The sequence below is a fragment of the Athene noctua genome, chromosome 1 (assembly GCF_965140245.1).
Source record: "Athene noctua chromosome 1, bAthNoc1.hap1.1, whole genome shotgun sequence".
Classification (NCBI taxonomy): Eukaryota; Metazoa; Chordata; class Aves; order Strigiformes; family Strigidae; genus Athene; species Athene noctua.
Window position 1 is genome coordinate 233733287 of NC_134037.1, and position 27258 is coordinate 233760544.

Sequence of the window (27258 nt, forward strand, 5' to 3'; positions counted from 1 at the left end):
ATCTTTCAGGAGTCTAAGAATATCATCTTTAAATGAGATCTGTTTTATTAACTGCTATTTTGTCTTGGAATTTTCAGTGTTTAATTTCGCACTGGATCAATGCCTTATTAATTTGAATTTTTCTTGCTGATATTCTAGTTGAACAACATGCATTTTGGGGTTTTTTTGTAATAAAAGTCTACCTACCCAGAAGGCTTTGGGCATGCATATGAAGTCACGTAAAAAAGGAAAAAGTATGTTACTTAGAATGTTTTTAACTGAGCTGAATTGAGGTCCTTATATTCATTTTCTGTAGCAATTCCAATGAACTTGTTGCACCTTGCCTCAAGAGTTAATAAGTTCTGGTTCTGACTTGGGGAAGAAAAGTAAGAGTTGGCTTAAACCATGCTTCCCAACCAGTAATATCAATGTGTAATAACTTATCAAAACTCTACAAAAACAGAGTCCATTTCTGTAGTTGGACTTAATGTGTATATAAAGCTTTATTAATCAAAGTCAGCATTACCTCTGGAAACAAGCAAATCTCTTCAGATTTTGTGAGAACGTATCACTTTATCTAAATATGACTGAAATAACTTTAATTTTTTAAATTATATCTACATACTGATAAACAATGCTTCTTCAAGGTCTGCACATACAGGATGAAGTCAGTGAGTTGCATATGGAAACCACATAGGTAGTGTTACATACCAGATTAAATGAGCTTCAGTAGAGGTACTCATCAGAATTTAGTAAAATACTAAATATTAGTAAGAACATTACATCCTACAGTGAGATAGTAAGAGCATTACAGCCTGCAGTGTTTATTAGCAAACTGGAGAGGGTAAGTTACAGGATCAGACCACTTCAAACAGAGGAGAAAATTATTACTGCCTCATATCCCTGGAAATAATATATGTAAGCAAGAGATTGGCATAGGCTCTGAAGGCTCTGAATCATTTTGTTTGAGTTGTGTTAAGAGTTTGAGTGTTTGTTACAGCATAATAACTCTGAAGTTGCATTAAACTGCAAGTCACTGGCTGAGGCATCCGAATGCCTTAAAATACTCTGCAGCTGTCCAGCTGTCGTCTTGTTATTGGTACCAGCAAGACATACTTAGTGTAGTTGAAAACTGACTCCATCGATGCCTGTTGTGGTGCATCTGATATACAACTTTATGAGCTCATGGTATTGATTTATTACAACTTTAAAATGAATTGACATCACTTGTTAAAATGCAAAGGTCTTAAACTGCTTGCAGTTTTTAATATGCTCCAAATTTAAACTTTGTTTCATTTTGAGCTCTGTAATTTAATACACTTAACTTATGTTGAGTAACAAATGTTGAGCTGAACCAGAAATAATTTTTTTTTTTTAAATTGTTGTTATTAGTGGAATTCCATCAAGGTTCTTCTTGCTTGATTGTCAATAAGTCAAGAGAAACAGGAAGCCAGTTTGATGAATCGGATACTCTTACTACTGAATTTATGAGTTACATTAAGGTAAGTTTGTGATAATTTTAAGTGTGGGGAAATATCTTCAGAGAAAACAGGAATTATAAACTGAAGACATTTTAATGAATAATAAACCACAACTGATACTCAGTTTTATAAAAGATACAGAAGGCAAAAATAAGCAGGTAGGTTTAAAGTGACTATAATTAATCTAGGAGATCAATTTACCCATAACTCTCTTCCTAGTATATCTGAGAGTTATCCTTTAACTATGTTTAAGGCTTAAAGAAAAAGTGACAGGTATATTCTGTACTATTTGATTTGTATTTTGAATATAGCAATCTTAGCATTTACTTGCATTAGTAAAATGCAAGAAGACTTTCAGTGTTAGCTGTGGTGGCTGAAGTTATGAAATAATGTTATGGTATTAAAATACATTTTCTTAAATGTTTTAAAATTGTAGAAATTGAGAGACGTATAAAGACAAATTATATCAAATCTAAAATAAAATCTGTTATTCTAGGAACCTACCTCTTACAAGATTTGGCAACTTCCTTTCTTGATGGCTTTAGGGAGAAAACACTGATTCTGTTATGAACCTTGTAGATGCTATAGGTGATAGGAAAGTGCCTTTGAATAATCATGTGTATGTTTGTGTGCATAACAAAACATATATGTGCATGTGTACTTAATAATGTCTGTAAAAAACCACAAGTTATCCACAATAAGAAACTTTGAGTTTATACCTCTCAGTCTTTTTTGTATGTAAAGGTGTGGGTGCCACTTCAGTTTCCTTAAGATGTTCATAACTGAACACTGTGCTCTGGATTGCTTGTAAACAAGTCATAGATAGTTGCTTAATCCTTTTGAAATTATTAACTCTTGTCTTTCTGTCATGGTTAATAAGTACTTACTTATCAGTCATGTGGCATCTCCCTGGCATATCGCTTCTTGTCAGGGAACTATCAGATGTGGTTTCTTTTTGAACTGTTTTTCAAAACGAATGACTTTTTAGAAAGTGTTCTGTTATGCCTTTTTGCCTATTTTAAGTTATATTTTCTCCATTCATATTGTCATTTACTTGTTTTTTTTCTATTTGTGGCATTAGGTTTAGTGTAATATGTCTAGAATACATGTCTGAGAAGGCCGTAATAGAATCCATAGAAATGTACTACAAATCATTATTGAAAGCTGTTGTGTGGTAACTCATGAAAGTCACTTGCATTATTATATAGCAAGAACTGCCTGATGAGTGTATAAATTAAATGTAGTTAGGTAGACTGAGGAGTTTTTGAAAGATTCTAGAGAAAAGTAAGTGGGTTTTTTTTCTGTGAAAATTTATTTGCTGGATAGTTTTGGAAGATCCTTTGTAATGCAGAGATATTTGTAGCATTCCTCTGGATGGGGTGTCTCCTCTTGTTTTATATGTAGGCCCTAAGGGATTATCTAGTATGGATATTGAAAAACTTATTTTCTCCTTCTGTAGAGATCTTTAAGGGTTGCAAAGAGGCATTGTATCACTTCTGTCTTCAATTCCTTATAGGAAAAAACATGCTAGAAAGTAACAGTGGCAAGAGAAAGGATGTGGCCTTTCAGCTCCGTGGAAACTGAGATTTGTGGTTCTGCAAAAGATCTTTCTATTTGAGCGGTCTTTTGTTTTTTTTCTAGCAACAAAACTCTTGCAGATCTTCAGTTAGTTGCAGAGTCTCTGAGGTGGCAGCCACAGAGGACTAGCATTTAAAAACAAAGGGAAAAAACCCAACAAATTTTTTTCCCTGTCATAGTTACTGAATACGTGTAGTTATCAGAAAACTTTATTTACATAGCAAATACGTGTTGCTTATTACTTTTTGTTATTTACAGATAAAAATGTGAATTCAATAGTGTTAATTATTAGGAAGAGTTATTATTGCTGGATGTTTAGGACACTACACTTTATATTGGCTTGTTCTTTCGTGACTTTTATACTAAAAAAAGTTTGAGGTTTTTTTTTTTTTAGATAGTTGAAATGTTATTATTAGTAGTATTTTTGATGGTCAAAATGTTAATGAATGTTTGTAAGTTTCCTGCATACAAATTTTCAGCAAGTGTGCACATTTGAGGTGAATGAACTGGGTACTTTCCTCCGAAGCTGACTGTACATTATATTATGTATATACTTTGTATTTCCTTTCCTTGTTCTTCTCACTTCATCCTCTTGATTTTTAGTAGTATGCCATTTGAAGACTATTCCCTTGGGTCCTCTGTCACAATAAGATAATATCCAAAATAATGTGTTGCAGACACTGATTCAGTAAACTACTACGTTACTGTATTGAATTTCAGTATAAGGATATTGCCAGAGTGATCAGTTTATTTTAATTTTGATATCATCTTGACGTTATGGCAGTTCACATCAGCAGTTGGTGACTTGAACAGGTAGTAAATCCATTTCATTCAGAAGATTTTGAACTCAGGGCATTTTCTGCCTTGTATGGATTTCTGAGTATTGTGTTCTTTGGTTTATATCGTCATGTAATAAAATGCCTTTTGGGACAGCAGGGGTCTTCTAAAATTGAAATTCTGTTTAACCAAACCGTACATGAAATCCGTACAGCTTGCAGTGCAAAAGAGGAGTTTAGGCTTGGAGGATTCTGTAATTTTTCAAATGTTAGCCCTAATTTCTATGGCTTTATTTATCTTACCTATATAGTTATGTACAGAGGTTGAGGATTACCTTCTAGAAGTAGTACTTCATTTTTGTCATCTAAGGATATGTGCCCTTCTTACGGGAAAAATCATGTTCTTTATTCCTGTAAGGAGACGAAAAAGAAAAAAGAATGGGCTTAATCATTCTACTGGGGATTGTTATTTGGAAATGGGCCATCTGGAGAATGTTGGAGAAGCTGGTACACTCCCCAGTGACACATCTGGCAGAGTTGGATAGCATTTATTGGTACAGGGTGATGCAACTGATGTGCCAAACACATGACACAAGAGGATAAGCCTCTCTGTTTTCTGCTGTTCATTATCTACTAGTACAAATGTATATCCATTCAGAGAGCTGCTATCTTTACTGGTTGCTGAACTACTTCAGTGTTCCTGCCTATCTGAGATGAGAGAGAAAAGAAAATTGCAAACCACTATATGGAACCGTACAAGAAAGGGTCAAGTTTTCTAACAAGTAGCACTTCATTGTTAGAGGTAGGACAGTGGGAGCTCTAATTTATGCCTAGATTGAACCCAAAATATAACTGGCTGACTGATATGAATTCTTACGCTCAGTTTTTGCTCTGATTTGTTTTAAAATGTATTCATGGCTGTTAAAATTGTCAAGTAGGGATCATGTTAATAATTATGAAGTACATAATTGCTACTGTTTTCAGATTTGGAATTTCCTTTCTCTGTAAACAAATCTGGCTGTGATAGGAGATCAAGTAAGAGGAGAATTAGGGTCGTGCTTAATTGAAGCATTCTTTGCATATACCAGCAAGGGACAAATGAAATCTGGGTCACAGAATAAAGAATTCTCATGCTGCTTGACTTTCTTTTTACCGTTAAAGGAAGGTAAGGGCTGTTGACCTCAATAAAGTCTGAATGGTGGCTAGAAGATCTTGTAATCAGTATCTTAAAAGGGGGTAGAGTGAGGAGTGGAGCAGAACTGTTAGTTTGCTCCAAGTAGCCCCCCTAAATGTTACATAAATTAGGTTAGTGCTGAGTCTGAAGCAGACTTTATTTGCCTACTTAATTGCAAAGTTCAGTTCTCAATATCACTTTGCTTACAGAGCAGAGCAGCAGAGTGTGATGAATTACTGAGAATAGAAGAGGACACACAATGGCAAACAGACGAAATGTAAGTATTTTTTATGTATCTATAAGCAATTAGCTGTGTCATTTCATTAGATTGACGAGAACTAGCATTTCCTTATCAGTTAATTTTGTAGACTTGAAGGCACGACAGAAGCACAGCCTTGTACTTTGTGTGTGCTCAATGTTTTACACATTATTGCTGAACAGAGTGGATGATGTATTACAACTAATTAATATGTATGCACCGATAACATTGAAATAATTTTTACCTATGTAGAATACAAGCATTTAATTAGGTATTTTGATATTTAGTCTGTAACTGACATTGATAAAAAAGGATTTTTTCAAAACTTGTAAAATCTAGATTTAATGTATGTTTAAAATATTTAATTTAATTGGAAAAAATCCCACAATTTTTCTTATTTTTGTCATAATTTTAACCCTAAAGCAATCATTAATTCATAGACATTAATTCAAGAGCAGAGCAAGTGACCCATCAGTTGAGGCAAATGCATAAGAAAAGGAGATTTAATATGACAGTGTGCTGTAATGTTGTCACTCATCAGAACATTGGAGTCCTGTATGATTTAAAAACAAAAACTGAAGGAAGGGAAGAATAAGTACTTTCTGAAAGAGCCTTATTGGCAGGATATAGTGTTTCTAAACCTTGAAAACAATTACAAATGTTGAAAAGAAAGCATGGTGGTCCATTAAAAGAATTGTTGTATTTAGTACTTATGTTAAAATACTTGTGATGACTGTGGTTAAGGAACCAAATATTGGTAAATAAATCTTCAATTTTAGAAGTCAGTCTGTTTAATTGAATTCTAGAAGTTTTAGTTCATCACACTTGTTTCTGGTATGCATGTATTAGGTTTTGGAGCTTTAAGGACAAGGTGCTGGAGAATTTTTTCAGAATAAACTGTTTCTATGAATTCAGCATATACTAGTGTGCACAGAAGCTGTTTTTTCCTCTCTATTGTTAGCATGCCAGTTGAAAAACACAGCTCAAATTGAAATTCAGACTACCCTTGTTGATTGCTGTTATACGTCTTTTTTTGAATGTTTTTGTTTTCTGTTATAGAATAAATTTATCAGAAGAACAAGCTATTGATATAGCGATGATAGAACAACTAAGAGAAGCAGTAGATTTATTACAGGATCCCAACAGGTATGCTTACAATAGCTGATGTGATAATGTATTTAAAATTTTTGTGAATGACTTTAGAGGGTTTTTTTAACTGATAATTGAATGTTCTCTGGAGTTATGAAATTCTTTGTTAGCATACTGATGTTTTTCAGGTGACAGATAGTTAAGAAGGAAACTTGCATTCTCTCTCTGAGTATCTAGCCAAGATTCCCAGTAAATTAAGAAGGATGTCAGGTATAAAAGAAACCTAAAGCTAGAGGTGAACATACCCCTTAACCATTCATCTTGTGTACACTACTGTGATTTTCTGAAGTTTTGTCTAGGATTGTCACATTTCTTGTAGGGACTATGAACTCTCCTCCACTTATTCATGCTTGGTGTATTTTGTGGGAAAGGAGAAGTTTTTCTGGTCTGGCTTCATCCCAACTCAGTGGAGCTCATAAAGGAGGTGCCTGAATTATGGAGTTTCTGTAGTCTCCCTCTGAAATCAAAAGGAGAAAGTTATTTGGATTTACCCTGACTACAGAAGGCAAGATTTTACAATTTAGCTGCTTATTTTAAGCGGTGAAGTCAGGTGGAATGACTCTGGATCTGTGAATAAAAAAAAGGAATAAGAAAATGGATGCTTATCCTGCTGAAAAGGACTGATAAGTGGTGTAGGTCATTCTGTCCATATGCTTGCTATTGCTTTTTGTTGCGTAATCACCTTCAGAAATTGATTTCAAAACTAGGTAACTCATTTTTCTTCATTACTTCTCTGAGGTAGCAAGTTTACAGCTTCATTTCTCTGAAGACTAGAAACATTCTTGTCACTTCCAGCTTTAAGTATCCTTGTTTCTCCTTCCTCCCTTGGCCAGTTTACTGTAGCCATTTGTTGTTGCAACTACACTGTTCTTTTAAATAGTTTAAATGTGGTTTTTGACACTGATTTTTCACGTAGTGGACCTTTGTATTGGACAGAAATTCACTTCTAGAGACAATTATCTGTCTTTATTTAGAATCATATAAAGAATACTGGAATTCTTGAATCATATACTAAATACCTCAGTCGCTAGTATTTTTGCTTAATAAAAAGTCATGTAAATTAGGAAAGCTTTTTAGCTTCTGTGGTTTCTGTGAAATAGTATACCATTGCTTCTGCACCTCATGTGAGGTCTGTGGGATGAGAAGTGTTGTAATTAAAAAAGGAGAGAGTCTGGTCTGAAAAAAGTGACATAAAAAGAAGTATAGTTGTCAGCCTTATAAATTTTGTAATTTTATTTTTTGTCAAATATTGCCCCAATATTTCCTACATATTTATTTTTTCTTATTAAATTAAAAAGGGCAATAAAATACAGAGAATTAATCTGTTTCTACATGCACGTGCTTTAATTGGTAACACTGGTGTTACTAATGTACTAGTTACTAATGAAATGTGTCTTAAAAATGGCTAATCATGTCATGCCTGTCTATTTTTCTTCTTGCTTTTTGCAGTGTTTTGTGTGTGTCTGTGCTTCCTTTTTCTAACCTTAAAATACAAATATTTTTAATTTACTGAGCACTATGTAGGCTTTTCAGTGTACATCTCCTGTATGTTAACATCCAGACTCATCCAGGAAGATATACCCGGGTGTGTAACACTTGCTAAATGATGCTGTAGACTTTCAGTTCTATGAGCCATGGGTTCTTCGTAATTACTTTTGTAATTACTGGATTACATGGCAGTTTGTTATATACTTGCATTACATAAAGCGTGTGAGGAGAATTTTGCTTTTCATACTGAATAGTCTTTGAATCTTTATCCAGATCCACAAAGTAATTTAAATGCTTCCATTGCTCCTTAGTTTAAGGTGCACAAAAGCTTTCTTAAACCTAGAGCATGTAAAAAATTATAACTTTCCCCAAAGAGGTTTCCTTTATGCATCAGTATAACTCTAATCACCTAGTCATGATAATCTAGTTGAAATAACTTAACTTTAGCCAGAATTATCCTTATCACACACTGAGGGCCATTTAAGAGTTAAAACCATTGGGGGGGCTGAAACAATAGGTGATGCTGAGACACCTAATGTGCACTGACTAGAGTTTAGTGTAGACCATATCAATTGGAGCACATATCAGATATGACTATTAAACTTGTAAAATGCTTGTTTAGATACTGTTGTCTTAGTGTTCTGCAGCATTTCAAATCTGCATGTCCTATGTGCACATAAGAAGTTTTTTCAGTATCTTCAGATGTTTGCTTCAGATTCCCATATTCCCTTTCCTACATTCACTGCTTTCTTTCAGATCATTGACTGTTGTGAATTTATCGTTGCACAGCTTTATTTTCATCTACTGTAAATTAAATTGAATATCTAACCAGGGCTGTGGCTTCTATTTGAACACAGGATGCTAGAGGTTGGATATAGAAATCTACAGACTTCTAGATAATGTCATGGTTTTTGGTAGTAAACAGGTTCTTCCGCTTTGATACAACCTATTGCTCAGGGTGACATTTTGCAGATAAAAGCATTAAGATGCTTCTACCAAACTGATGACAGTGAAACAACAGGAGGCATTTCAAAAAGTTAAAAGATAACACTGAGCAGGTTAAAACCATGACTATAAAAGTATTTTGTATATCCATCTGTTTGAAATTAAATACAGAATGGTTACGAAAGCTATACCCCAGTGCAATGTTTTTATTTCAAACCTTGCAGATTAAGCATGGATATTTCAGAAAGCAATGGTGTTAACCTGTATGCCATGGAACCAGCAAGAGCTTTAGAATTTCAGGAGTCTACAGTAAAGTGTGTTTATCTACCTTTTTTAGAAAAAAATAATGCATTTGTTAGATTCATCATATTCACATTTCTACACAATGAATCACATATTTGCATTTGTTTATCTTTATACATAGCAGTCAAATGCAGATGGAGATGTCTTCCCTTGGTCAGGTATGTTAATGAGTGTATTATTATAAAAATATTGGGGGGGGGGGGGGGGGGGAAGACAGGAAATGAGACAACAATTTCATCAATTATTAATCTACCAAGTAGGGCAGGGAAAAATTTAGTAGACTGGAGGACAAAACTAATTCTTCTTTTACGTTTTTATGAAACATTTTATATGTATATATACAAAATTCTGGGTTTATCAGTTACTTTTTCATCTTAGATATTTTTCCCCACGTGCACCTTTCATGTATGCCAGTTCATATATCAGCTATACATACTTGTCTACCATCCCACCCCACTATGTCCTTGTTCTGGTGTAGGAAAACAGTATGTGCCTTCATTAATGATAACCCCAAAATTGTTTGTAAACTAAAATCAGTGTTTTCCTAGAGCACTGTCACTGTAGTTACAGAGAGTATATAAAGTGTGACTTGGAGTTTTATAGTATGATACATGCTGCTTATTAGTCGATCTGTATCCTGAGTGGTCAACTGGTATTCTTTATGAAGTACTTTGTTAGGTTTACATTATCTACCTCTTAGCACTGGAACTGCAAGTATATAGTATCTGCTTACCTCTTTGTTCACATTTCATCACAGTATTTGTAAGAAATACTTCTGAGGTCATGTTATGCAAAAAAAGATACTTCTATTCATTATTTCCAGTGATACACAGTCTAAAGAGTTATTTATCTTACAGAGGGAACGTGCTGAAGAGGAACTGGAGTTTCAGAGAAGGAGGGAGTTGATTATGGAGAAATCAAAGCCTGAAGTAAGAACTTGTGAACAGGGTGAAAAATGGTCATTGAGTCAGGTATGGAGATGTCTAGATGCAGTAAATGTGGAAACACTTGGGATGGATCATTTCATTCTGTCAATTTGTGTGTGGAGATTATAGTGGCTTTAGGCCCCATTGAGGTTGGTTTTTTTTTTGCCTTAGCATGAATCTCTGTAAATGGGAAGCTGATTAAGACCTATCTCTCAGGGAAAAAATGATGTAATGAAGTTTAATAAAAGTCTTTTTTTCCCAATAAAAACTATAGTAGTTTCAGTGATTGCATTCCATGGCAAAAAATGTCACCTCAAAGTTCGATCTTCAATAAAATGAAACACCTGATTCCTCTTTCCACTCACCCCAAACACTCCTGTAGTTATATAAGCTGCTGTGTTTAACAGCAGTATTTTTAATATGATTAATATTGCAAACAGAGTGTATATAGGTTGAGATGCTAGTTTTAAAGTTTAAAATATGTTTTATGTAGATTGTAATGATCCAGAAATAACTATGAAAAAAAATCTAATTTAAATATTTGACGCCTTTGTTCTTACTTCAGAACTTGTTTCTGTAGGGATTTTTGTGACTCTTGCAAGAAGATTCTGAGAACAAAATTATATAATGTTTGGTCTGGTAGTACCTTCCTATGGTCTATCTTATCCAGGCATAGATTGAATCTGGTTTATCTTGATGCTTTTCAAATATTCTTATGTATAACCATCCTTACCGTCAAATATTCCTATGATATCCTTGTGACTTTGTGAGTCTATTTTTGTCTTTGTTTTTTCTTTAAAATATCAAATTCAAAAAAACTGAGTTGCTCCATCTCTTTTGTTACATTGTTGTACATTGGAGTTACCACACTTCATTTGGAACAGTTCCTATTGTATTGCCGAGATTAACAGATAAGGCTAATTCAGTGTCAAAATGCGTGTTCTTTGTGTTTTGATGAACTGTTTAACAAGAACACTGCTGATTCACTTTTAAGAACCTTTTAAAAATAAGAAATAAATCTTCCTAAACACTTATGGAGGGCCTGATCTGGATGCAGGTGAAAGCACTAGGCTACAGTGCTACTACTTGTGTTACTATATTAATTCAATTTAGCATAAATACAAAATTCTGACCAGTGACTTGCATGCTGTGAGGAAGATTAGACCTGTAACGTAGGCATAACTGGGAGGCCTGTCACAAGAACATAGTCTGAGCACAGGAGTGCTCAAGCGTGCAAGTCCCCAGGTAGAGGTGGCTGGATCAGATGAGTAAGATTTCTTTCTGTTTATTCTAGGTAATATAGTGGTTGAGGTAATATTATGAAAGATGTCTAAAGCTGAAGAATTTTTTCAAGCTTGAAAAGTAGCCAAGAAAGGTCGTGAAGCAAAATGGGTGTGTAATCTTCCTTCCCATCTTGCTAACTTTTGGAAAGCTCTGTGACCAAGTGTTCCAAGTGCTGTCTTTTATTTTTGTTGTCATTTTTTTCCTGATTAAAAAAAGAAAAAATTGGCCCTAAGGAAATTATTTTGAATTGAATTATAATTCATTTTTACTTATGCCAGCTGTATTTCTGCTGATCAAGTATAATTGATGCAAAATTAATGATTGTGTTTCATATTTATTAACATGATTTACATGTTTCCAATTTAGCAGAACTGGTAACAAAAGGTATGTTATATTGCAATTATAAAATGAATTGGTTGCGGAATATTTCTCCCTTCAAATCTGTATTAAAAATCTGTATATTAAACTCTTGGTGATAGTTTAATTACAAAATCTGTGAAACAAAATTGGATCCTGCATTTGAGCCAACAAACATTAAAATCTTATGCCGTTGTAATCACTTAGGATTGTAACTAAAAAATGAATGACAAATCTGTTGGAATAATTTCCACAAGGTTTTTAAAAATGCTGTTCAACTAGCAATAAAAGTATTATTATTTATGAAAATTAATTGATCCAGTGAAAAGTATCATGAGTACAATATCCTATTGTCATGTATCACTAATACAGTTGCTGAAATAGTTTTGTTTTTTTTTCTTTTCCAAACACACAGAATGATCTAATTGTTTGGAATACAAGTGGTCAGACCTCTCACGGTGAGGTAAGATGGTAGTGCCGTTTGTTTGTCTCTTATATGTTTTATATGAATAGTTCATATAGTAAGTGAAACATATAATTGAATATCACAGAAAATATGACAGCTCGTCAGTAGTGGACGTGTAGTTTATTTGGCCTGTGGTTTATTCGTCCTGTAGTTTATTCTTGTCACATGAAGGATTTACTAGGGTATAAAAGTGTACTTTCTGACAAGTAGTTTCTGAGTTATGTAGTTTAGTATAAAACATTTATTTTTTTACATTTTGTTTGTTCTGCCATTTTCTTTTTCTTGACTCTTCCTTGCTTCACAAGAGCTTCTGTTGATTTCAGTGCCATTTCTTTTTGCACAGTTGTGTCATGTCCTTGACAAGTTTTCAGAGAGGAATCTGATTTTATTGATCCTATTGCTTTCACAGTGTGAATCTCAGCAGAGGTCAAAAGGGAAACTGTAGGGAGCACCTTACAGAGATTTTTCCCTTCGTATTTTCTATGGGAGAAAACTGAGAAATAATTGAGCTTACGCTAGGGGGAGTATCTTGCAGTCTTTGGTTAGAAACTCATCTTTTCAAGCAAAAGAATAGATGCAATAAAAAAAGGAGATAATAGGTTTGAGGCTATATTGTAGTGGAATAGTTGTAGCATATAGTTGACTATTACAGTTTATATAGCCAGTTGGACTGAGATATTCTGGATGTCACTCTTACTTAGATTTATGTTCTTGAATTACACAGAACAAGGATAAAATTCCAACAATGTCTCCTACTACAAACACCACAATTCCTTTTGGCCTGAAGCCACGATCAGGTAACGTGGGAAACAAACTTCACCAATTTGTGTGTACTTTTTATTTGGTTTTAGTCTGCGTTATTAATAAATATCTTTTTTTTCCACTTAAAAAAGCAGTGATGAAACATTTTCTGTTCAACAGTTGAAAATTAGAACATTTAGGTTACAGGTTTGAATCAAGATTGAATTTGTAACAAGTATGTATTTGGCACATTATATATGGATCAATTTTCATCCCTTACTAATAAAGTAAGTGCTTCATAAAATCATATGTATGTATGTTCAAAAAATGTGTGTATGTATATAAATATACATATTTTATACATGTATACATATGTCATCTGTGCTGATACACTAATGGAAATACAATTTTTGCTTAATTGGTACGTAGTAACATAGTTTAGATTTTGTTGAATAATATATGTGAATAACTAGGCTTGTTTGGAAAATGCTTATGCATTGCTCTGAAAATTGCTCATTGCAATGCATCTTTCAGTAATTATGCTTGTGTAAGGATCAAGCATTATAGGAAGATTAGATGTTTGCTTCAGCCAGCAGCTGAGTTTAATGTATTTGCAATGCACTAAATCTGCATAACCATCAATCTTTTAACAAGCAGCAGTTTATTTATTAAAAAATCACAACCTCCGCCAAAAAAAACCCTGTTAATGTATTTGAGGCCTTCCTTTAAAAATAGGATTAGCTACAGGATTAAACTCAGTTTTTATATTCTCCATGCTGAGGTAGTCAGTATTGTTAAGTCATATCATATCACCTCTAAAGAATAACCATAGGTTTTTCGGTATGTTTCAGAGTCCTAAGACTAATTCTGGTTTCTTGCATTCACCACAAATGCTTTAATCTTACATTCAGCCTAAATGCTGGTAAACCACTACAAGTTTGTACTTTCCATACCAAAGTATCTTGGCAATAATGGCAGCAATTTCACCTTTGAATGTTTAAGAAATTGTACCCATAGATTTCTGTTTGTTTTTTTTTAAAAAAAAGATGTAAAAACCCGAGAAAATTATGTTGAACCAACCTTGTTTCTTGTAGAGGATATTTTAAATTTCTCATGTAGTTATGAGATACAGTTTGACAGATCTGTTCAGTTGCATTTCTTGGTTTGTTGGACTATTAAACTCTGGCTCTATTCCTGACGCTCTAGAGACTGTTATATACTTTATATACTTGAAATATATAGAGTTATATATTTAAATGATGAGCAAAGGGGTCCTTTCAAGATTTGGAAAATATAAAGCATTGAATAATGCCACAGTTCAGCGGCACCATTATGATAACACTGTTAGGAGAAAGATGTGTGAAGGCAAATGGGCCTGTGCTGTGTTGCTGCTTTCAAGGGATGTAGCCTGTGTTCTGGTGAACTGCCAGTGAAATACGCAGCCAGGGACTACAAGTAGTTATGGGAGAGAATGCCAGACAGTGACTCCTTATTCAAGTGTTAGCTTAACATGCCCTTCTGAATCTTGGTATATCAGTGCACCAAGATGTCCTGTACTTGATGACTGTAATAGGTTGGGGCTAAGTAGAAAGGTGAATCTTTTTTTAGAGGATTTCTAGGAAGACAGGGCAGTTCTTCCCCGATTATATTGCACCTATGTATAACCTCATTAAATACCAAATTCAGTTGGTTATAATCTGTTGATTTTTCTGTACTGTACCAATTCAAATTCACATATTTGAATCTCTGTGTATGCTAATACTGTAGTGTTGTTTGGTCACAGCTGTGGGTTGCAGAAACCTTGATAATCTGAATTTATTTTCCTTCCCATATTGTACACTACAGAGTTTACCAAGCCAGAGCCATTACTGCACAATTTTTCACCTCATCACATTCAGTTTCAGTTGTATTACTTTAAATTTTTACCATGGTAAGACAGAGGAATTTGGCAATAGTAAAACTGAAGGTCCAACTTCAGATAAAAAGGCAGCATATTAGCTGTGTAGCATAATGTAACAAAATGAAACCTTACAAAGGAGTAGTGAAGCTGCATATTGTTTCTTCTCCTGCTCTCACTCTAGAATTACTCTAAAAGTAGTATTATAGTTTGTTTTGCTAACAGAAGAATAATTTACAGATAGTACGTGACTGAAAACACTGCCGTGTTTGTGAATCCTGCATGTTTTTCCCATTAAAGCTGGTTAGGTTGCCATGTCTCTAGTTTCTTCACTGTATTTGCTTCAAAAATTTGTGCAAATTCTGTGTGAGTTTGAACCATCCTGTCACTGTTTGAATTTGTACCTGTTAATTATAGACTGCTTTATTGCCCTAGAGCTCAGGTAGTCTAGGGATCCAGCAATTCTGTGATCCAGGAAAGTTTTCTCAGTTCTGTTTGTAGTTTCTTTTAATAGCTTTTTTCATTTAAGTTGTTCATGGCCCTTGGGGGAAACCTTAAAACTCAGTGGAAATTATTTTAGCTATTCAGCTATTTAAGACCATTAGATCTTCCGTTTGAATTGCTTGCTTCTATAAATCTTTTAAATTTAAGTGCAATATTAAAAGAACATTAAAGTATTCTAAATAAAATGTATATGTCATGCTCTGTGGAAAAAATAGTGGCAAACTTACAATGAAAATATATGCAACCATACTTTTCAGAAAAGTATGAGAGTTTATTTGCAGTGTGTTTATTTACATCTACTTTAAATGAATGTTGCTTTCTATTTGACTCACGCACGCCCACCCACCACCCATCGTTTCATGGTGATTTATGTCTCTTGGAAAGGTGAAAGTAAACTGTTCTAGACTTCTGGTAAGGACTCCAGGTTTTTCTGAAGTATGCGCACAAATGGAAGTGCTTCCAGAGGATAAACCACAGTGACTTACACTTCTGTGTTACTACATACCGATATGTGTTCAGGACTGAAGGTCCTTTTATTCTTTCATTTTAAAATGAGGCAAAACACTGGGAAAATTTATTTCTGATGGCTGACATCATACCCAAAGAAAATGTTTTAAAGTTTTGAAGTGTAATTAATGTGTTTTGCCTTCTTGACAGATTCTTTGCAAGGGTCAGGTGTTTACATAGAAAGTAAAGAGATGGGATTTTTTTAATTTTTCAGAATATTTCCTCCTGTATTTTAAATATTTTCATAGAGTTCTAAAATTCACACTGATTTTGAAAACCTTGAAAAATTACTATTGAAAAGAACCAGTAATTACAAGTTTTCTTAGTACCATGGTTTTGCTTTTGGGAAGTGCTTTTGCTCTCTGAAAAGGAATCACTCAAAATACTTAATAAATTTAAACTGTTTGTGTTTATTCATGAGTTGATTAAAACATTCAGAGGTGTGCTAATTGCCAAAACTGAGTGTTGCAAAGTTCTTGCCACAGTATCTGTACTATGCCATACCTTGAAGCCTGAACATGTACTAATACATCTTGCAGTGCTCAAGAATGTTTTTTACTTTTGCTACGTGCAATTTTGATGTCACTGTGTTTCATAGTTTCTGCTGAACAAGGTGACAGCAACACAAACCAAAAAATTTTAGCTTCAGAGGCTAAAAGAAGCACTGAAAAAATCACAAATTAGTTTGCGAATCTAGTGTCTTTATTTTTGATAACTTGTAGAAGATTTGTAGCACAACATTAGTATTTGTGGGCATGCTTGCCTCACTGTCTTTCAAGTTTGTTGGAACACAAACAAAAATCATTAGAACTTGGCAATATTTTTCCCTCTTTTGAGTGCACGTTACTGTTTTTCTGGATATTTGTTCCTTCCATTTGTTTTGTTCCCTAACTGTGTTATCTGTGTACTTTGGACAATAATGAGAATCCTAATTGCCAGCACCATTAAAGACTGTTTTTTACTATTTGCCATAAATCTGTATTCTGTTACCCAGTGTTGACTCTGCTCAAGAGTTTAAGTTGTGCTGACTCTCAGATTCAGCTGATCTGGTGTCCCAATATCCAAAAAGCAGTGAACTGCCTTTGGAAAAAGGCATGGCTAAAGAGAGAGAGCTCTTGAACAGTTGAGTGAAGAAGTTTAAGGTGAAGTTTTATACAACACTGTCTGAATTGTCATCATGTTAATACAGATTCTAGAATTGTGGGAAGGAGAAAGTATGTGATTAAGTTTCTTATGATTATTAACTTGGTATGCTATAAAATAGGCACTTTCAGTGCTTACTGAAACTTTACTTTGGACTTTCTTCTAATATTATATGGTTTTAGCTGCTTTTTGATCTACACAGTAATCTTAAATTGATTTAGGGTTATGATTTAGCATTTAGAGTAGAGGTAGTTTATAATCTCCAGTTTAGTTTGAGGAGCGTGAATATTGTTTCTGTGTGGGATTCAGTAGGTAAAACATGGAAATATATGTAGGAAACCAATATATGAGTGAGTTTATAATATTGTGGCAGAAATGATAAGGTATATTGTGATCGGATACAGGAAAAGCTCATTAAAGAGTGATATTTTTGTGAAAGACAGAGAATGAGAGACTTAAATTCTCGGAAAATAGGAAACCAGTGGTAAGCTTTGAAAGGATGGATGATGTGCTGAAGATAAGCAGGGATGAGGTATTTTAAGGATGTCAGTGTCCGGCTGTGAAACACTGTAAAATGGAAGTTTGGGTGGAAATCCTTGCCACAATCAAGACAGGAGACAGAAGTGCAGAGTAGATGTGGTGGGGAAGGAATAAAAATGCCTGCTGAAGGATTTGAGGAACAAATAAGAGGTGTTGTCAGGACTAGATGAAGGAAAGAAGGCAGAATGGATGGAAAATAGGGACTGTATTGCTGTGCAAGTTTAGCTCCATAATGAATTGATGGGTGGTCATGAACTGTGGTCATGACATGCTTTTTATAGTCATCTGGTGAATATTCTTAAGATTCTGTTTTAGCGTCTGTGGAAATGTGTAATTTTTCATACTTTATGGTGTCCAATTGGATCATTACCAAATTTGTGTTTGCTACTTCGACAAGTGTGGGTTTGCCAAGGCTTGTGGTGCAAAGTCAGGATCACCACTTGGAGGTACTGCATGTCTGTTCTTGTCCCTGCAAAGTCTGTAAAAGGTGCAGAGGACCAGAACTTTCCTAGGGTGGTGGGCCCACTGTAGGTTTGCACTTACTGCTGGGGGAGTCACCAAGAAATAAAAGTAGTACTGCATGTACTACTAAGTGTATTAAAACAAAAGGAAAACCCCTGTAGTATATTGTTTATAGAACATATTTCAACAGAATGAGAATCCAAAGGATAATATAGTTGCTACTTGTCAAAATCAGCTACGAAGTTGTAATGTAGTAATATTTTCATATGGATGTGTAAATTGTCTTTGGGGGAGGAAGTGTTCTTATTACATAGTTACAGAAAATTGCCAAAACTCTTATTCTTTGAACTTTTCGTTGCTGAAACTTCACAGCTGGTGTATTTACCCTCTGATTCACAGAGTGAAGGCTTTTATTAGGCTATAATGTAAAATCTATGGGTACTTTTTCTTAAAACTTGGTTTTAAACAAGTTGTGTGAAGTGCTACGGTTAACAATGATCTTGCTAAGCTTGACAGCCTTAACTGCACATATAATGTATGATTTGCAAGTACTAACATGTAACTTTTCATTCTTTTTATTCTACACCATCTTTCATTCTTCTCTCAAAAATTATGCATTTTTTATTAATCACCTTTGAATTACATCTTTGTCATTGCCATACAATCTTAATGCCATATATGAAATGCTGTGCCCCCTTTTATTCCCCCTCTGGTCCTTATACCACCATGGTTGGACTGGCTGTCACTCCCCTCCAGCAGACCCATCCCTCAGTCTTCCTCCTATCTCCTTCAACACACTTACACAGGCACAAACATGGGACAACTTTAGCTACAGTATCCCATCTGAAGGAGACAGTGACAATGGTAGGTGTATATAATTTACTTAATTTTGTGTTTTCAGAAACCTGAATATATGGCAAATGCCCCATGTGGCTAAAGATGAAAGACAGTACTCTTGAGGGGTGTTTATAAGACTAAACACCTCAGACCATGCACATTAATTTACTGTGGAATATGTAATATCAACAGTAAATGAGTGTCACTGTTTTCAAGTCTGGCAAAACAATTTTTTCCATGATATCCAATCCAAGAACTATTTCCAGTATAGATTTATTTACTTGCTTTACTTTCAAGGGTTTACAGAAGTTGCACTCAAACAGCAATTAATTTTGCTACCGTCTTTTCTGCTTTGTTTATTTATTTTGGATAGATACTGACTGTTAATGAAAATATCCTGCTTCCATCTGCAGTTATTGATGCAGGTGCATAACTAGCTTAATTAGAAGAAGAATCCTTGAAGAAGCAAAGCTGAAACAATCAGCTAAGCAAATACAGTGATTTCTGTCCAACAGAAACTGTTAGCAAGCTGTCAAACTTTTCTGTGCGTAATGAAGGCCAGGTACCTTAGTGGACTTTGTTACTGCTGCTTTTGTTTTGTTTTTTTTACAGGGTGTTATTGTCATAGTAGATTGAGTTATGGCACTAATATGCGAAGTTGGCCATGTTTGGGCTATCAGGGTCTTATACTGCAGTAATAGTTAAATGTCAGATGGAAGAAACAGAACCTAGACAATTAAAATGTTTATAAATATTTGATAAGCAGATGTACTTTTTAAAAGTAGGACTGTTCTTCCAGTTGTCCTAAATTAAAAGGATGGTTAGGTATTATAATGCCATGAAACCGTGAAAAGCATCAGATTGAAATCAGGACCGCAAATATTGAATGATAAATACTTTTAGTTTAGAATGCCTACATTCTTTGTTCAGTTCATTACTTGATAAAATTGCCACTGTGTTCTTGATTATAAAGCTAAAAGACAGCATATGTAAGGAATCAGCTCCATAAAGGAAATGAATATGGAATATAAGAATTGTGATAATGGTAAGTTGAAAAACTGAATTTAGTTCATGATGGTATGAAACTAACTGACATATCGCTGATGAATATTCTAACAGAGAAAGCTAGAGGTACTTCTATCAGTGCAAAATTTGATTTATGTTAATCTAGATTTGTTACTGTCTCATTCTTCTAAATGAAACAAGCAGTACAGACTAGCGAGTGCTTGCGCATTTGGAACAGCCATTCAAACCTCAAGTCAAATGCAAATATTAGTGTTTATTAGGTTCTTACAACAGAAAACTGCTTTAATACCTCTTTTTGTGTGTGTGTGTGTGTTTTGGTTTTGTTTTGTTTGTTTGTAGGGTTTGTTTTTGTTTTGGTTTGGTTTGGTTTTTTTAATCAGGACTGTTGCCTTTCTGTTTTATCTGGGGCTAAGTTTGTTATCTAAGGTGTATCTTCCTATGGTAGGAGGTAAAATGGACCAGAGACCATTCTCTGGCATTGAAATTAGTTGGCACAGCACATTTCAAATCCATACCTAAGCACTCTTATTTTCCAGAACAGGATGGCTGCATGTAAGCTGCCTTTGGGGAATGTCTGTTGCCTGTGCTATTGCTTGAGCTATACGTAGACATTATGTAGAAGAGAGGTGGATTTGCACCAGCCAAAACTGTACCAAGAAGCATAACCTTAACAGTATCAATGTGTGCAGTCCAGTGCTGAGGATCCATGCACCAGTCCTGTGTAGCTTGCTAGTATAGGCGTAGCCTTTGGTATAGAAATACTGTGCATCAGTGTAGCATCTTAATGCTTCGTATCATCTTTAATGTAACTGTCTGTCAACAGCTCTGTAATAGAGGAGGCTAAGTCCAGAGTTTCCTGGAGGTTATAAGGCTTGGAACAGACATGTGTCCCTAGAACTATGTCCATAACATTGTGGAGACTTTGGTTTAGCAAATGACTCTGTATAACTTCATTGTTACTTAACTTTGGACTGAATAAATGGATCAAAGAGAAATCTAACTTTAAACATCTAGCCTGACTTAATCTCTGCCTTTCATTAGTCCAACCTTCATTTTGTCTATTATTTTTAGAGTCAGGTTAAATAATTTTGTTGTTTAGTTGACAGATAATAAGTACTCAGGACACTAAATTCCTTGATGTGTTATAAATAGCGCACCTTTGTGCATTGTAATTCAATACAAAAATTAAAAATTTCACAAGAAAGTTTGTCCTTGACTGTGGTATGTCAAATACATAGTGTGTTATTAACTATTACCCATTTAACATATTGAGACTTGTACAAAATACTTTTCTAAAAAGTTATTGCCATGGGCATTATATAACCTTGTTTGACCATGGGTTCAGAAAGCAGAAACTTGCTCTTGGAAAGAGTAAAAAATAGACTTTCAGGTGTGTGTGAGATACGGGCTCTTCTTGCTGGAAAAGGTGCATAATGCAGGGAAGCATTTGTAAAGGCCTAAACAAAGATAGCTGTGGCCAAATGGAATCAAGTCCATGATAATACTGTGCCAAAATTGAACATAAATACGAACTAATGCTTTTGAAGGGAATATTTTGAAATGTTGCTGCTGCTAATAAAGTTGCAGTGGCATCTAAATACCACTTAAATATGGTATTACTCTTCAGACATATTTTTATCTGGGTATTTCATCTATGAGATGCAGCAAATTCAGTTATTAGAATTGTACAATGAACTATTTCTAAGAAGAAAATCTTAGAAATTGCAATACAGTTTTTAATAAATGTGCTAAGAGGTTTTTATTTCACCTCTTAAAAATTTAGGAGCAGTCTCCAATAAATTGTTACAGAGTTATTAATGCAGAAATTTTGGTTCAGTAAAATTCTGGAATTCAATAGAAGTCTTCGGTAAGAGTTTCTACACTTTGAAAACTTGGAGTTGATTTTTTCTCTGTGTGTTGTAGCTATCTTAAACCATATGCTTTCTTAAATAACATTTTAGAAATTTCTGATTGTTTAGTTTTTACCATATATAAGTGCTTTCATCAGAAATTTACCACTGTAAAATTTACCAATTAATAGAATTTAAAGTTATCTAAATTGATAGGTAATGCTTCTGAAATGGCTTAGTTAAATCAGGTATATGAATTATGGATATACTTCATAACAACAGTAGTTACAGCCATTAACAGCCTTTATATGTTTGAGTATGTGCATATGTAGAAGTCACAGTTATACATATGCCTCTCTACACTATGTTAAGAAGCACATACCTGCTGATATGCTGTGCTTTGGAAATTAGTGTTCTATTCCCAGCTTGCCTTCTACAAAGGCAAAAACTAAAGTCAATGCAACTCTGGACCTATTGTATCTGAAGGCATGGCTCTGCTACTCTCCTGTTATGTGTGGGAGGTCATCTTAATGAAGGTTTTTATGATGTGTGCACCTGGGTGTAGATCCTTCTGAATGGTGACACTGATGGAGCTATCCACCTGGAGAAGGGAATTAAGCTGCAGTCTGTATCTGTAGTTCTCAGTTCTGCACATTCTCTACAGAACACTCTCCCGCTCTGCCAGTGGGATTTCTGATGACATTAAAAAGGCTAGAATTTACTAACATAAACTGTAATATTTAGATGTTCTGTTAAAAATTAGTTTTGTTTAGAGAATAGGCTTTAATATGCCATCTCCTGAAATTACAGATTAACAGCTGTGTGGCAAATTTCAGTTGCCTGGGAAAAGTTAAAACTATGACTGTGTTAAGTAGTGGAAGGAAGCAAGTCTGGTAACTGGCCATAGTTTTTTCTATCTTGATACCTCAGATAAGTAGCCTAAGGATATGTAAGGAGTTTGTTGCCTTAAACTCCTCTTAGTAAATAAGGGAAAGAACTATTGCATGTTGCTGAACTGCCATAGGTGGTGTCTGCCTGCTCCTTTGGTTAGAGAAGTATCTTAGATTATTAATTTTGTTACATAACCAACCTGTGTACAGTTAGATGAGATTCCTGGTGACTAGACTTGTCGGAGATTTTGAAGTATTTCTGATGCGGAAATTTTGACTCGTTTCTCTGACATCTAGGGCTTAGATAGTACAGTTTTCTATGTTGACCCTGAACTGATTTAGGGGTTTCATTAACAGTTTACTTTTGGTTAGAATATAGATTAAATTTCCCTCTACCAAGGGTTCAATGTTTTGGTTTTTTAGATATTTTGAGGATTCATCTTTAAAATTCAGCCTATTACCCAAATCGTAGCCTAAACCAAATGACTGACATGGCACAATTTTTAATGCCACGTCAGAATTACTGTGATTACACCCATGTGTACCTTTCTTACAGATAAGAGAATATTATTATGAATATCTTATTTTTTTACTCCTCTAGTAGGTGGGTAGGTGCTATTGTCAAGTCATACACTTCCAATTTTCTCGTGTGCCTTTTAGGAAACAAAAGGCTTCTCTCTTCTGTCCTGTTACTTATTGACCCAGAAATTATTATCTATTTAATGACTTTAAATTACCAAAATTGAGACTTGAGCAGTAGCTCTATGTGAAAACATCGGTTTCTAGGCTTTGTACATTCCACTGCATTAATCCCTACTTAGGGTTTCATGTTGCATTCAGGAGAGAGGCGGGGAAAGTAATAATACAAAACGCTTAGTTCTTTTAAGCAATATAATTTTCCACAAAAATCAAGTTGGCCTATAATTTGAGTGCAAACAGGTGAGGGTTCCGTTTAGTGAAACAGTGGTAAACAAAGTAGCAAAGAGGTGACAGTTGCATTTTGAGCGTACTGTTCTTCCTAACCATTCAAAACAGTCATTGATCACAAAAATACGGAAGTGTAGAGTTGCATATATGCAGAGATTTCATGTAATTATTTCAGTGAACTATACGTGGGCAAAATGATACAGTTGACAGGATTGGTGGGAGGGAGTACTGCGAAGAGTTTGTGCAATGCTATGTTTGCAATACAACTTTTTAATGTAGGCAGACTTACTGAATGGCTGTCTGCCTGCATCAGTCCTTGGTGGGTGGGCTTTTTTTTAGTATAACCTTATCTAGTAAGCAGTTTGTCCTGTGTAGGAAGATGCTTGTCACAGCTTGTTACACAATTCAGCATCTTTCAAGTAGAACCCTCTCCTACAAGAATAAGAGGTTTTTCCTGCCATATTAGATAACAGTTTTGTAGAGATCAGAATCTCTGAGGGGCAGTGCTGGTGTTTAATCATTTGACAAAATTTGCCTGTTGAGATTAGGATTTGATTGAAAAATTAGCCACTCCAGTGATGGCACAGGATGCTGTTCAGAGTCATATGCAAAAAAATATACATTGATGATTGTAATCCAAGACCAGATTTTTCTGTCCTTCTGAGGACAGAGAAATTTTCTAACAGTTTTTGCTGAAGGCAGTGCTTAAGGATTTTACTTCATTTAGAAATTAATAAATCAAGGTGTGTGTTTTTAATCTGAAATCTGTCTTTTTTAAAATCATAGTATTCTTAAGACCACAAAGAAATTTGGAATCAATAGACCCACAATTTACAATTCGAAGGAAAATGGAGCAGATGAGAGAAGAGAGAGAGCTTGTGGAACAGCTACGTGAGGTATGTGAGTGCTCGTAGAATTAATTTGTGCTAATGGATTGTATTTTTTCATTTTATTTTTGGGAAAGTTGTCCAAGTAGGATAATATTAAAAAGGTTAAATGAGGCAATATTACTTCTGCAAATCACATTGATGAGACTGTTCCTGAAGTGCTTTATCACGATCAGATGTCTGTACTTCAGGAAAGGTTTTGTAAAAATTGGAATAATAATGGGAGTTACCTGAATGACATACAGTAAAATAGCATGCCTTGCACTGGTGGAATTAACAATTTATTTAATTTCATCAAGAAGGATGAAGTGATCACTTAAGAGATACTCTAGAAACTATTTCCTAACAGCTGGAGAAGTCTCTGTCTAGCAGGTAAAAACCATAATGTTAAAGCTGAAGTTATAAACTGTTTTTTAAAGTAGATCTCTAATGCTTCACACAGCTTTCTTAGAAATGAATTTAGTATTTCATCACTTGAAGGTCTGAATATACAAGATCATTTCCTGTTATAATGTCTTGAATACAGAAGCTAGAGCCTGATGCAAAAATTGCTGCTTGTGGTTGGATAGGGTCTGTGTTACACAGCTAGTACCTAGGTAGCACTGATTGTATGACACCTATTTGTATAAAAAAAAAAAAAAAAGGCAGCCTTTGGTGCAAGGCATGTTGTGAACCTAAACCTGTCAAGGTTTCCAGTTGTCATGTTACTGACAAAAGAAATGGCATCATTTTACTCCTAAACCCAGTAATAAACTGGACTAGGATGTAGTTCTTGTGAGCATAGTCTAGACAGCAGCATCAGCGCAGCTTTGTACATTTCTTTTAAGAGTTACCACAAGTATGCAGCAAGTCCTCAAATAATTGTTCCTAAAAATAATGTCCTCAAGGTTCTTGCTTTGTGCATTGGTTCAGGTAATCCTCACAGTGAAAAGTAGAACAAGGTTATTCATCATATCATGGAGACTTAATAAGGATCTCTCTACACTGTATTAGATATTACTGGTAATACTGATTTAATCTGTTGTTAACCTTCAGCAATACGCACTATTGTTCTTTGCACTTACCCTGGAGCATTGTGTCCCAAAACAAAAGTTCTGTTGTCTCTTGTGAGAAGTTTGATTACAAGTCAAGGAGTGGTGACAGAAACTAGAAGATTGGCCCTGCTTGGAAGCACATAGTGAGATTTTTCAAATTAATAAAGTTTATTACTGGTATACTGGGTCCTTTAGTGAGAGAAGTAACCTCCAGACCATCTCATTATGTACTGTACAAGAAAATAACCCAGAACATCTTAGTCATTAAGTTTATACTTATTCAATAAACATATCTGATAGTATATTTTGATTTTGAATGGTTTTGTGGTACATTAGAATTTAGTGAGATTCCACAGAACCTCCAGCCTAAGCCATGTTGGGCACTAAACAAGAAAGAACAACTATTACATTACTCAAGTTCCTTATTTAGAAATCTAAATGCACAGTTACCTTTAGCTCAACCGCTTCACCTGAGCTGCATATTGTGAGAACACTGGTGTTTCTTCCATACATTCCTCTCTTTTCTTTGAAATGGTGTGCTTTTACAGAAATTGTTCCATTTCATAAAATTTTTTGCTTCGGAGATGTACTTATTTTTCTGCTTTGATTTTGTATATGTCCATGGTCACTTCAGACAGGTGTCAACTCAAGAGTGATTTGCTGGTTACACTTGAGCAATAAAGTCTAGCAAGAAATACTGGTTGATTTTTGTCACGCAAAAGGGTAAACATTCAATAGTTTTGACACGCTAAGTGGAACAAACTGTCTACTCCTGCAGTGTGGAAGATTTTTGAAAAAGAGAGCAGTTCTTTGGTGGTGACTAAGATCCACTTCTGGAGACCTTCAATTTTAATTAAATCTAGTCTCAAACCATGAACTCCAACAGGAAATACCATTGTACTAGTGTTGTAGGTGAGCTGTGTTCATAAAAAAAAATTCACCCTGATCTATACTGAATTTGTCTCCCAACAGGTAAATCAGCATTTTAACAGAAGTATTTCTAATTCATTAATTTATATAAACCTGTTTGTAACAGATTTGGAAAAAAGTCTCCAAATATATTCTTTCTGTACATATCTCATATACCAAAAATATTTTCTAATTTATGAATTAATCCAAGGTGAAAACAAAACATATTAGTGCATGTTATGCACTCCCCCATTTGGCAGTTGTGAGTGCTTGAGGAGTATGTCTAACAAAAGAAAAACTGCACAAATTTAATGAACCTTTAGAGACTTCAGTGGGGACTGCTTCATGGTGAGGGTGCCCAAACAAAGGATGTGTGATGAAGGGCGAAGAGCTGGATTTCTTCAGCTTGGAGAAGAGGGTGCTGAAAATACCGTACAACTGTCCTCAACTGCCTGAAGGGTAGTAATAGAGAACATAAAGCCAGGCTTTTCAGAGATGCCTAGGGAAAGAATGACAGGCATTGGCCCAAATTGCAGAGAAAGAAATTTCAGGTAGCTATAAGGAGAAGATTCTTTACAATAAGGGTGGTGAAACAGTAAACAAGGTTGCCTGAAGATGTGGTGAGATCTCCTTCCTTGCAGATATCCTGAACTTAACTAACCAAGGCTCTGATCTCACTTCAGTTTTGTTAGTCCTGGTGACCTTCAGAAATTCCTTCCACCTTACACTCTCCTTTGATTCTAAAGAGAATAATCTGTTTTCATCTAAAATACCCAGCATAGATTGAGGTAATGTATTAATAGACAGTAATGACATTAAGGAGGTTCACCTAGGAATAAGTAGTACCTATTTTAAGATAGAAGTAATCATCTCTGACAGTTAATCTAAGAGTTATCTCTAAGTATAGTGTTAGAATGTTTTCAGGATCAGAGCACAATC

The 27258-nt window shown here is 34.8% G+C and overlaps 1 protein-coding gene across 7 annotated transcripts in view; it reads left to right on the top strand.

The window, feature by feature from the left end:
- Positions 1-27258, top strand: part of LRCH1 (leucine rich repeats and calponin homology domain containing 1) — a 134127-nt gene that overhangs the window by 84321 nt on the left and 22548 nt on the right. For 3 of the 7 annotated variants that reach the window (XM_074912873.1, XM_074912929.1, XM_074912913.1), the window contains exons 9-17: positions 1372-1481; positions 5198-5265; positions 6307-6393; positions 9254-9290; positions 9990-10103; positions 12115-12162; positions 12890-12962; positions 18716-18823; positions 24276-24385. In XM_074912873.1, coding sequence (XP_074768974.1) covers positions 1372-1481; positions 5198-5265; positions 6307-6393; positions 9254-9290; positions 9990-10103; positions 12115-12162; positions 12890-12962; positions 18716-18823; positions 24276-24385 — 755 coding nt within the window. The remainder of the gene's footprint in view (positions 1-1371; positions 1482-5197; positions 5266-6306; positions 6394-9253; positions 9291-9989; positions 10104-12114; positions 12163-12889; positions 12963-18715; positions 18824-24275; positions 24386-27258) is intronic. The other 4 variants (XM_074912922.1, XM_074912903.1, XM_074912893.1 and 1 more) reach the window with 3 other exon arrangements.